The sequence below is a fragment of the Pipra filicauda genome, unplaced genomic scaffold, assembly GCF_003945595.2.
Source record: "Pipra filicauda isolate LSUMZ 115617 unplaced genomic scaffold, ASM394559v2 scaffold259_size1095435_pilon, whole genome shotgun sequence".
Lineage (NCBI taxonomy): Eukaryota > Metazoa > Chordata > Aves > Passeriformes > Pipridae > Pipra > Pipra filicauda.
Window position 1 is genome coordinate 523,688 of NW_024104375.1, and position 12,468 is coordinate 536,155.

A 12,468-nucleotide genomic window follows, 5' to 3' on the forward strand; every position below is an offset into this window, starting at 1 on the left:
TCTGCCTCACTTTTGATCCCTGTGAGGCAATGCAGGAAAATGAGGGGAAGAGGTTTTACTTTTTTTTTTCCCCTTTTTACTTAACATGTATGACTGCAATAGCAAGTCCTGAACTTGATTTGAAAATGAGGCATCTTTGCAAACTGTTCAGCATTTTTTTCCTTTAATGATTCAGTTGACATAAAGTCACTTAATATTCTTGACTTGAGCTTTTCCTCTTCCAGTGAGCCAATACTTTGACTACCATATACTATTCAGAGCTGTAGCAAGGACTAACCCAGCAGGACTGAAATAGTTACTTGAATAATGCTATTGGCATTCATGACATTTAACTCTCCAAGTCACAAAAAAACCCCGCCTGTCAGTACCGCAGATGAGAACCAAAACCTGACATTTTTCTTTCTAATGACAAAATTTAAAGAGAAAATTCAACTGAGATTCTGTAACTTGAAGTAGAAAGATCAGCTTTTAGAGTGTACATATGTTGAAAAAACCAAACAAAACAGGCCATGATCTATTAAAGTTACCTTCCAACATATTCCTTATGTCTTTATCATGAGTAACTTCTTTTGCAGTCTCTCCACTCCCATTAACAATGGAAGTATCAGCATTATGCTGCAAGAGTAACATCACCACCTCCTGAAAAACAATTTGAAAAACACTCCTTATCTGTCTCTGTAACAGTAAGGCCACAATCAGGCTTTCCAGCTACTGACATCCTGTAAGATGAGCTGTGTAACTAACAGTTTCTCACCACTGCTGAATTTTTATGAAAACAGGAAGGGATGTTTTAGAGAGATTAAAGAGTGAGGCTGACTGCAATCTTCTCTCTCGCATCAGTCAGGCTGAAGGAACTAACAGGAGTTACAGCTGAACAGATTCACTCTGAAAAGCTGGCGTACCTGGTGCAAATGCTAAATTTGACAGATAAAAATAGTGCAATTGGCTCTTTTCATAACAGAGTAAGTAGTCACTCCTTCAGAAGGCCTAAGAGGCTATCCATAGCGGTAGTACTAGTTTTGGAATGATGGTGGCACGTGGGGAACAAATCAAACTAGTCTCACACTACACAGGCCTATAAAAAGCTCTGTAGTTCTAGTTATCTGTGAAGAAACAGCACTTCCAGATCCCAAATGGGCCTCTGTGTCCTAACTAACAGGGTTTTTTTTCCCTCTAGAAGTCACTAAGATTAAAACAATGTGATTTCTCTCTGTGTGTTTGTGGTTTTTTTTGGACAGAGTTATACAAGCTAGGCAATGTGCCTAGTCCTTCTGAACACACTGTACCAAAACAGACAATAAGTCATTTTTACACACTGTAAAAACATCTTCTAGAAGTGATCTTATTGCTAGCACTTTCTTAATAATTCTACAACTGAGGCTTAAAAAAGCCAACATACTTTACCTTGCGTCCTGTGAAAGCTGCCCGATGGAGTGGAGTGTCCCCCATGTCATTCAGCACATTCACATCTGCACCAGCCTAAACAGCAAGACCAAAAGACATCTGAATGTCCTTCCAACAAGAACTACATAGCTATTCCCTCTGACTGGGGGGGAAGGGGAGGACAGGAACCAATATAGGCCTCATGGCAAATCAGATCAGAATTGTAACACATCCTGGAAACAAAGATAAAGTACATATATAAGATTCATAACCCACATTCTGCAAATTGCTTCAAAAATGAAAAGCCTCCTGCATTTTTCCAGGTATCTCTCACACATTTAAGAATATGGTATATGGGAAATAAGTATCCCACAGGGGGTGGGGATGTTGTTGGCTTGATTTTATTTTGGTTTGGTCTGTTGGGAGTTTTTAGGTTTTTGGTTTATTTATTTGTTTAGCGTTTTTGGCAGGGAAGTGTTAGGAAAAAAACACAACAAACAACTTAATGAAAGAACTATAGTGGTACTGTGTAACATACATACATTTGTTACAGATGTACAAAGTACCACCAGCCTCCTGGAGCTCCTGATATAACAACTTCTCTAGGCAACTATTGCTGTTCTTTCACTTGAAGTGCAAACTTTCATGTGAGCATTGATAGTAGCATTTGAAACTTAACTTTTCTTCTCCCTTTCCTCTTCTTCAGTCTTTGTCTTGAATCTCCCTTCCTTTTGTCACACTCTTTCTCTATCCCACACCTTTTATCTGAAAGGAGGACTGTTTGCCACACTGCACAGGCACAGTTCCAGGAAACCAAGAAATACTATTCTTCTTTCACTGAGTATGCCTTCTACACCACCTTACCTAACCTCTCAAAGGGTCAGAAAGAGGGCAGGACATATTTAACTTCAGCACATATGTTTAGATTACACGACTTAGCCAGGTCACTGCTGCCTCCCTAAAGGTAACTGATGAACCTGACTTAGATTCTAGAGCTCTGTTTCTGGTATCTCCTTCACTTGCTCTTTGAGCACAAAATCTAGGCACAAATACACAGACACGCACATGCCTAGCTTTCAGAGTTGCACAGCCTCCCTTATTTCTCACCTTATTCTTTAAATAATACTCTTTCAAGTATTATTTGAGCCCTAACAAAGAAAGCACAAAGTTACATACACTCTTGCAACTTTTGAAGTTAGATGCTTGAAAAATGCACTAAGTAATAAAACTTTACCTTTTGCTTTAAATAGCCCTCTTAAATTGAAAACAGCATTATTTACTGAGGAAGTATGAAGGCTAGAGAAGAATTTCTTAAAGAAATCTCAAATTTGTTTCTTCCTTTAGCATCTGGATTATGGCCAGCAGCCCTTATTCTGAATGAAATTCAAGTTTAGATTAGCTACCTTTGTACTCGAGGCTGTTTATCACACTCCTGCCATCTACAGAAAAATCTGTCCAATATGAATAGGGTCTAATACAATTAGGGTTGGTCGAAGCTACCAAGAGCAAAAAAAAAAAAAGTAAGTCATAAGCCACATATTCACTGCATTTGCAGTTGTTATGCACATATAAACAGGTCAGCTTTGATGGCAGAGGTTTGTTGTTTCAAAGTTTGTCACACAGTGCATTATTTCAAAGATGTTAGAAAGCAATTATGAGTCAAACTATATTAGCCTGTTCCTGAAAGAAACACTTTGTGCAGAATTCTGGGCATACTTTTATGCACAACATAGAATTAGATAACACAGGTTTTTGCATTTGAGACACTTTAGCTTTTCCTACAACTCAGAAAGTGAAATTGCCTAAATTTATGTACTTTATGTACTGCACTAGCCTAGATCAAACCTTGAAGTAACTGCATTACTAGTATCACATGCTGGCTTCCTATATACAGATATCCACTAAGCTTGAAAAAAGCTGAGCTTTCATGAGTGCATACCTATATACACTACTTGTCTTCAATTTCTATATGTAGACAGTTACACACACACTCCAAGAGAAAGCTAGCTAAGCACTGATGATTGTAAATACTGTTCAGAGTAACCAATCTGTGCTACTGCAAAGATTTCCAGTGTCACTATTTTGGATTCCTGTAAACTGTGCCATCCTCTACCTACCACAACTATCTCACTCCTTACTTTTAATGACCAGTTACCTCAATGTTACATGTAGATAAACTGTACACGTGGCTCTGCCTCCCTGCAAAGCCTCCATTCTTCTATCACAAAAACCTGAATAAACACTAACTGCTTCTAGAATAACAAAGAATTTTCTGCCTTAGATGCAGAGGAAAGTAGAAACATACCTTCAGCAAATCCTCTACCACAACAGCATGTCCAAAGTAGCACGCAAGGTGAAGAGGTGTCCAACCCATATTAGATTTACTTCTGCCTAAAAGACAAAACAGGTAAATTAAGTTTTGGTCTCACAATACAATTCAAGGCTGGCATGGGTGAGCATTCTTCACAGTAACAGAGGAGCAAGAAGGTTGGAAGCACCAATACCACTCATGTTATTTGAAAAATCAGGATGCAGTTTGAAAATGCTAGAGTCAAATCTATAAAATCTTTCTGAGATGAAAAAGTCATGTAGCCTGACTGAGAATAAAACTTTCGTTTGCATGTAATGCCTCATCTTTTAACACTAGCAAGAAGCTTCAGTAACTTTCATTCACTATGAAAACGGCACATGCAGGTACATATTCCTCTTGTTTATCAAAAAACTCTTTGGTTTACCCAATTTTATTTCCTTTACTCAAAGGAGAGGTAGGACAACTCATTTTTTAAACAAAGGATTAAAAACAAAACAGGTGGAATGATCTAATGTTGGGGTTCTTTGTTGTCTTGTGTTTGCATTCAATTTTAATAAGGACAGCCTTACTAAGTAACATGAGTTGAAATCTTTGTGCACAGTAGAACTCATTATCACCTACAGCTCTAAACTGCAGAATGACAAAGCACAGACAGGAAGCAGGTACATAAGTGACCATGCAAAGGAAAAAACGATTTATGCTTTAAAGAGCATTTAAAACATGCCCTGGAGGACTGTCTGTAAGAATAAAATTCAATAACTGTTCTACAATCACTTCTTTAAAAGCAAGATATTAAAGCATTAGAGATTACTAAAGTTAACAATCCACATCACTTGCCAGCAGCAACACTCAGCTGCATTAAGCAAAGCTGATTTGTGCTTTTTACTAAGCAACAGACCCAGAGCATTCTGAGTGTCACCTAAAAGCAATCATTTTGTATTTGGAAGCAAAATGAAAATGAGGCATCAGAAATTGTTTTGAAATTACTGTCACCATTAAAATTTTCCCCTGTCTTGTAACCTCAAGTAGTGAGGCATGAAACATGCACAGCATAAGTTTGCCCTAAGGAAACAAGCCACTAGCATGAGGAAAAACAAACTCTTGGTCTTTAAAGTTCATTGTTCTTTCTTATGCTTTCATAATAAAAATTAACATTAGAATGTGGTTCACAGCTGAAATACCTTCCCATTTCTTAGAACTGTTTCCAGCTAACATTTCCACCCTGTATTGGTAATTTCTTTCATTATTTGACTTTCTTTCTTCTCAACTCTTGTTTCCAACCCCAGATTTAGATCTTTCCCTCATCACAGTCAGGCCTACAACAGAGCTCCTACTCTATGTGACTGATGGGCTAAGGTACCACAGAAGATAAACATTATGTGGATCACTAACTCTGGGGCTATTTGTGCTAGATAACATACTAAATAGACATCATTCATCCCTCAGTCTAGTAGGGAATAAGGTTCTTTCAAAGAACACAAAAGAGGTCTGAGCTGCGCTGTATTCACAAAATTAGCCCAAGACAGTCATTAGTTACAGCACTGACAAGACTGTGCTGCTGCCAAGGAATTTGGTCATGAAAAAAAACCAAAACAAAACAGAAACCCATCCAGATTTGTAGTTCTTACTGGATAAAGTGCCACAGGCCCTTGTTCTGCATCCACTCTGAATGTTTGCATTTCTGATGTTAGTTGGCCAGTTATTTCTCAAGCCCTTAAGGTGTTTGTTACTTCTCTTCAAGTGACCATAAGTGTTTGCACCTTTTTTTTGTTATTTTAAACTAGAAAATCATTACACAGGGGATAATGCAAGGATAGGAAAGTAGAAATATTATAATCTCAAAAAAATATAAAGTTTTCTACCCCTCCCACACAGTTCTTTGCTTTAATGCCAGTTAACTTTATGTCTCAAGTGTTACCATTCGTTTAGAGAATGGAGACAAACTAGACAGTCATTTCCCAGCTGTGGCCTGCTAGGCCACTGTGCAGTCATTCAAATGTGTATTTTGCCGTAACACACTATTGACAATTGACCTTTATAGATTTCTTACTTTGCAAATTCCTAGATACTCTGTTTTCTTGTATTTAAGGAGAACGAGCTAACAATAGATAGCCTTAGAAAACATGATCATTTTAGGTGAAAGCTGGGTTTAGTACTGTTTTAATGCAGATACCTTCTTTCCAAAATGGTGAACTGAGAAAACCAAAAGCAGTTCAGATCATTTGGCTGGATTCTCCTCAAGCAAGTCCTGATTATCTGCAAGCACTGACTGGGTAGAATACAGTCACAACAGAGCAAGTAGAAGAAGCCTGAATTTACTTTCTCTTCCTTCACTTTGGCTGAAATTGTAGTGTTTAGGATCACTGTTGTCAGACTTTACACTTATGAATCTATAGCACACACAGCCTCAGATATAGGCTCCCCCTGGAAAGACAAGTACAAGGTGTCAAAGATAGGCTTTGACATGCAGGGACATTGACTTGTCAGACTTATATCTCCTAAGGTACACCCTGGAGGAAGTTTACACCACCTCCAGTACAGCCTCCCACCTGCTCCAGAAGCACTTTATTCCAGGCCAAGTGTCACTGCCACATCAGATTCAAGTACTGAAGGAACTGCCACAGCACTGAAGACATTCCCCATACCCTGACTTTCTAGAGACATCTGATTATGCAAGAAGGTAATGACAGAAGCACAAGAGGTTGTCAGGAAGAGAAGGAAGACTGAGGGATGCAAACAGACAGTTACAGTCTAAAGCGTGTACTTTAGTCAATCATCAAGTGGTTATGCAATTACTGTCTGGTAGTACCCAGCAGATCAGAACTTGTAGCAAGACATAGTGGTTACGCTAGTGAAGAGGCAAAATGGCAGAGACAGTTATACTGCAGAGGCTGTTTGGTCTGAATTTGTCTTCGACTATTTCCAAAGGAGTACTCTACGGGAGCAGAGTGAAACAAGTTAGTCTCTGAAAAGTGACTGTGGAAGAGCAGAGAGTTAACTCTGGAGTTAGAGAACAGTTCCCCCAGAGAACACTTTAATTACACTTCTGTGTCCTCAAATATTTAGAAGATTCAAAACCTAGAGATTTCACTGTGGACCGATTCCATATTCAGAATTAATTTTTTTAACCTGAACTATCACAAGCATATTCCATCTAGCTTCCTAGAGCTCCCATTAGCAAGCAAAGATTAACTGGCTGGCATGTATTGCTAAACTAGAAGAACAACAGCTAAGCACCATCTTTCCCCTCATTACCTGAGTCTCTTCTATCCTGCAGACTTTCTGACCAGGGTCTTGTTTGTTTTACATAATATGGACTGCAGACTATGCCATTTAATTATTATTTCTCAGCTTCAGATTATGTTTAAGAACACATGAGAGATGCTCTAAAATCTCTTCTAAGCACAAGAAACTTCAGGAACTTTTTTATGGGTACTGTTTTATGAATTTTATGGAACTTTTATTCCAACTGTTTAGGCACTACACACAGTGTTTTGAATATTTGCAAAGGACATATCTGTGAGGGTGGAAGATTTCACCTTCATCAAGGTCTGTTTAGTTCCCCTTTAAATTATGAACTAGCTACCCAAAGATAAAGTAGCAAGAGTTTGGATTTACAACTTGTTTTTCTGAAGTGAGTACACTAACCGTTGGGAAAACACAAACACAGCTGAGCAGTCAAACAAAAGGATGAGTAAACTGATGATTAAGCTTGGTCAGATAACAGGCATCCCTGCTCTTTAGGGTAAGGTGTTCCCTCTGTCATGGCCAAGACAAAGCATAGTTGCTCTCTCCCCTCTCCCTCTGTATCACTGTCTTCTTAGTGCTGCTTAACAGTTATATGCTGAATAACAAGAATACTAGCCTGTGTAGAAAGAGTGGGATATACATCCACTTCTTTGAAGCAACCAGAAACACACTTGTGTAAATAAAGAAAAATATAAAGCTACTAAATTAACAAAGAAATAAAGCAGCCTGAAACTGCTAGCAAGCTTGCAAATCCCGTCCCAGTCTGAAGTTTTAATGCTCAGCAAGCAAGTTGCTTGGCCATAACTAAGTTAGCTACACACGAGCAAAACTTTAGTGTTGGCCAAAGATAGATGGAGAACAGTTTTAGTTTCTTTTCCCAAGTAACCTAGTATAATGCTAATAAAAGCATATATTTGTCCCAAACGTTCCTGCAAGTGGCAAGAAATGTAATGCTCCTACAGAGCAGAAATGAATGACCTGATCTAATCTCTGCAGTTCCAATGAAGGCTATTTACTTCCCTGAACCACCCCCTGGCACTATGGTCTGTTTTGTTTAGTATTACAAAGCTCGAAAGCTGGCATAAGCACCAACACAAGCAAAGAGAGGTACCATCTCTTCATCTTGTTGACACTTCTAATGTCTGTGAATTACTCTGAGGTTTTCTGTACATTACTACTCTCCATACTCTGCTTCTATTATCTCTCCCCTATGCAAGTATGGCCTTGAGTCATGGGGTAAATGCAGCCATTTAAGTGGGTTTTTATTACTCGGTTAAGCACTCCAAAGAAAGCAAGATTATACTTAATCACTACCAGTTTCACTAGGTGTGGCTTCAACAGTGAGATTACAAACATTTGAAGAAGGCTACTAACCTTTACAGTTGATATCAAAGCTTATTTCTCCTTTGTCCATGGTATCCAACAGCTGCTTAACTTCTTCAGCATTTCCATTTCTAGCATCGTGGAGGAGCTGCTGTTCTGCTTCAGTACTCATCTCTAATAAAAGATATGAAAGAAACGATTTTGCGATCTCTTATATGCTGCTGTAAATTACATCACTTTTCCCCTTATTTAACTCTGGTATGCAAAAGATAATTATTCTCCCTGTGGAACACATTTAATGCGCAAGCTGTTTTCAACAGTCCAGCACTCAGGCTACTAAGAAGCATTAAAATTCCTCATACAAAGCAGTTAAATAACAAATTACCCAAGTTTTCTTGCTTCTCAGTTTTCTAGGTTCCAAGTGTGGCTTGGGAGTTGGAACTGCATGCCACAAACAAGGCATTTACTTTTCCCTCATAAGGCTTCCACCTTTACTCCTTACAGTTTTCAGAAGCAACAAGGAAATAAAAAAAATAATTATGCACAGCTATTAGCCCAAGTATTTCTTCAGAATTAACTGACACTTATTTTGGCTGCCAACCCTGGGGAACAGATTCTGTCTTTGCACAGAGGTCCCAGATACCCATCAGTGATTGGTACTATCACCTCTTGAGCTTGGATACCTGAGCCCCTCCAATCTCGACTTGGAGTCAGGTATTCAAACAACTTTGCAGATTTGACCTTTTCTTTAAGAAACACAATGGTACAATATAAGGAAGTTAACACATAACTGTAAAACATCACTAACTAATTTTCATCTTACTATTGCTCTTGAACTACAAAAAAAAAAAAAGTATTTACATCTTTCAAAGAAGGGAGAAACCAAAACCTTTTAGCATAACTATTTTACAGCTCTCTACTAGACAGAGAGCCTTAGACCTTTGGGCAAGTGATACTGCTACTTAACATGTCTCATGCAGAATACAGTTATTATGTGATGTCTTAACCAATCTTTTTCCCACACTGAAATCACAAACTGAGGTTGGTTTGCCTTTTTTTTTTTCCATTCTATTAAAACAGCTACCAACTGCATGAAGTTTAACAAGGGAAAGTGCTGGATTCTGCACTTGGGACAGGGTAACCCTGGTTGTGTGTATAGACTGGAGAATGACAGGCTGAAGAGAAGTGCCGTGGAAAGGGACCTGGGGGTCCTGGTCGATGGCAAGTTGAACAGTGCCCTGGCAGCCAGGAGGGCCAATTGTGTCCTGGGAGTGCATCAGGCACAGCATCGCCAGCCGGCTGAGGGAGGGGATTGTCCCACTCTACTCTGCACTGGTGCAGGCTCACCTTGAGTAGTGTGTGCAGTTTTGGGCACCAAAATATAAGAAACATACAAAGCTATTAGAGAGTGTCCAAAGGAGGGCCATGAGGATGGTGAACAGTCTGGAGCCTTATGAGGAGCTGCGGAGGTCACTTGGTTTGTTCAGCCTGGAGAAGAGGAGACTGAGGGGAGACCTCCTTATGGTCCTCCATATCCTTACGACAGGAAACGGAAGGGCAGATACCGATCTCTTCACTCTCGTGAAGGACTCAAGGAAACAGCATGAAGTTGAGTCAGGGAAGGTTTAGGTTAGATATCAGGAAAAAGTTTTTCACCCAGAAGGTGGCTGGGCACTGGAACGGGCTCCCCAGGGAAGTAGTCACAGCACCAAGCCTGTCTGAGTTCAAGAAGCATTTGGACAACACTCTCAGGCACATGGTGTGATTCTTGGGGTGTCCTGCAAAGGGCCAGAAGTTAGACTTGATGATCCTTATGGACCCCTTTCCAACTCAGCATATTCTACGATTCTATGATTCAACTAGACCCAGATGCAGCAATGCCCTGTTTAAATGCACTGCTTTTAAGAGTTGTCAAAAAACAATTTCAAAAAAAGCTTCAAAAGACTGTGCTGCTATACACAATTTACTGTTGTTAAATACAATACAAAAACGAGAGGCTGTTGTCCAGATTTAGTGTCTCCATTTTAGCAGGTTCACCTGACACGCTAGGTTTACCAAGTCCTATAGAATCTAGATTTCTGACGTTGGTTAATGATTACTGGCCTCACATAGTTAGCTTTCCTATACTAGCAGAGGTTTTGACTGGTCCCACAAACTGTTTACACTCTGCTGTACTAGACAGACAGCTTGATTGCACCAGACACACTCACAGCTTAAATAGATGCAGGAAGCTCTTTGACTACTGTAAGAAGCGACTCAGCAAGAAGAGACACAGTGAGAACACTGGACAAGCAATAAAAAGCCTGCAACAGGGATAGATCCTGTAATACTCAAGTCTTAGGCAGAAACCTAGAACAGGACAGACTGCCAAAGCGCTAACAATACAGCAAAGAGAAGTTTCCCCACCTTGTGCTCAATCAGCAAAGGGAGAGAGAGAATCCGTATTCCAAGAATTTGACAGGGAGACCAAACAAGCCCTTTCTAGCATATTTCAGAACACACTGGATCAGTCACCTGCAATCTACAATAGACACAGGATACAAATGCCTTCTCCAGAAGTGGTTAGAGAGCACTCTTGTTTGGGCATGCTTTTCAGTTCTAGAAGACAAAACAAAACAGTACTAATTCTTCCAGTAATCCTTTGAGCCCTGAAGCTACCTTCTCCTTTAAACAGGAGTCTATCCACTCATGCGAGGCAACACTGCACAGTTTATTGTTACCGGGACAGCTATAATCTTCTTCAGTGAATCAGTTCTAACAGTGTCTAGAGAAAGATCAAAATCAAATATATTAATGTATTAGCAGCCTGTAATACTATCTCTGAAGCTGAGTGACACAGTTTCAGTGGGACACAGAATGCAGCTCTGAGAATTGTACAGACAAAAGCCAAGAAGATAGAGCTCATCTTGCTGGCCTGCAATCATTAAGGAAGAAAAAAAAAACAAAAGCTCATCTTTCATTTTCACCTCCTCCCACACAGTATTTCTTTCAGATGAGAGAAACACACTCCTATCATTACCCTGTATCATTTGTCAGCATCCCACATACTCAGCAGGTACAAACAGTAACGCACTTTCAACATATTAAGAACCTGCTGTTTCCATTTGATATTGATGAGATGGAAGAAAAGGCTGCTTGGGAAGGGAACCAAGACTGATTCAAACACATAACCCTTGTATGCAGCAAGGCCTGTTGTATACACAAGCAGAATCTTAAATAGTTTAAGATACATGGAAAGCCGAATCATTATGTAAAATTACTTGCAGTTCTTCTCCCGCCAGATAGTCACAAGGTTAAAATCACTGATTTATTTGTACTCTCACAACAAACATTAGTAGGAGAGTGACATGTATAGTAACATGGCTAAGAAAGGTCTGTCTGCTTCACTGGTTTACTCCCCAAGGCTCTGCTGTTTAGGCCAAGCCTCCAATTTTAAATACACTTTGCAAGCCTGAAGCATCCAGTGATGCAGAAGAATGACTGTCTGGCTATTAGTCATAGTTAGAAGGATCACTCACATGAAAGATGTTTCTACAGTTGGGGTTGGAAAGTGAATCTGCATGCAGTTACCCATCAGAAAAGTGGTAAAGAGATAAATGAAGTTCTTAAATTAAGCTGGCAGCAAAAAGGCTCTTAACAGAACTTTATGATAATCTTGAAAATACTGTTTTAAGCAACAGTATTTCCTCTACAACGGAGATGAGCAACGACCAACAAAAGTTTGAGCAACAAGTTTAGAGTATGGAAATAAATCAATACACAGGCACTTGAATGCTGTGCACTTACAACTGTACTTTGTACACCTACATTCCCCTGCAGACTGGAGTTTATTTGGTCCCATGACCCACCACCAACAGAGCTCCAAAATCCTCATCCACCAGTTTTGAGGCACTGAGCCAGATCATCAGGACTGAGGGAGAAACTGAATAGTTTAGTTTGGAGCTATTAGCCTTAAGATACTACTAGCAGGTTAATCTATATGAACTGTGCTGCCTCTATATAAAATCTACTAGCCACTTATGAGAGCACACATTTCTTCAGTCAGTGATGTTGCCATATTACCTTATTCCATTAATCAGATGATAGGCAATTTAACCTATTTCTCAGCTCATCTTCATGCCTTGTGCCATTGAAAGGCTTGCATCGTAGTCTCCACAGTCACTGCTATACTATGACAAAATACCATAGAACATTATTTAGCA

The 12,468-nt window shown here is 39.5% G+C and overlaps 1 protein-coding gene across 1 annotated transcript in view; it reads right to left on the reverse strand.

Moving 5' to 3' along the window:
- The window catches only part of OSBPL1A (oxysterol binding protein like 1A), a 77,682-nt gene that overhangs the window by 63,514 nt on the left and 1,700 nt on the right, over window positions 1–12,468 (reverse strand). The window contains 4 exon segments of the mRNA XM_039382144.1: window positions 528–639; window positions 1,405–1,479; window positions 3,689–3,774; window positions 8,318–8,440. Coding sequence (XP_039238078.1) covers window positions 528–639; window positions 1,405–1,479; window positions 3,689–3,774; window positions 8,318–8,438 — 394 coding nt within the window. The 5' untranslated portion in view covers window positions 8,439–8,440.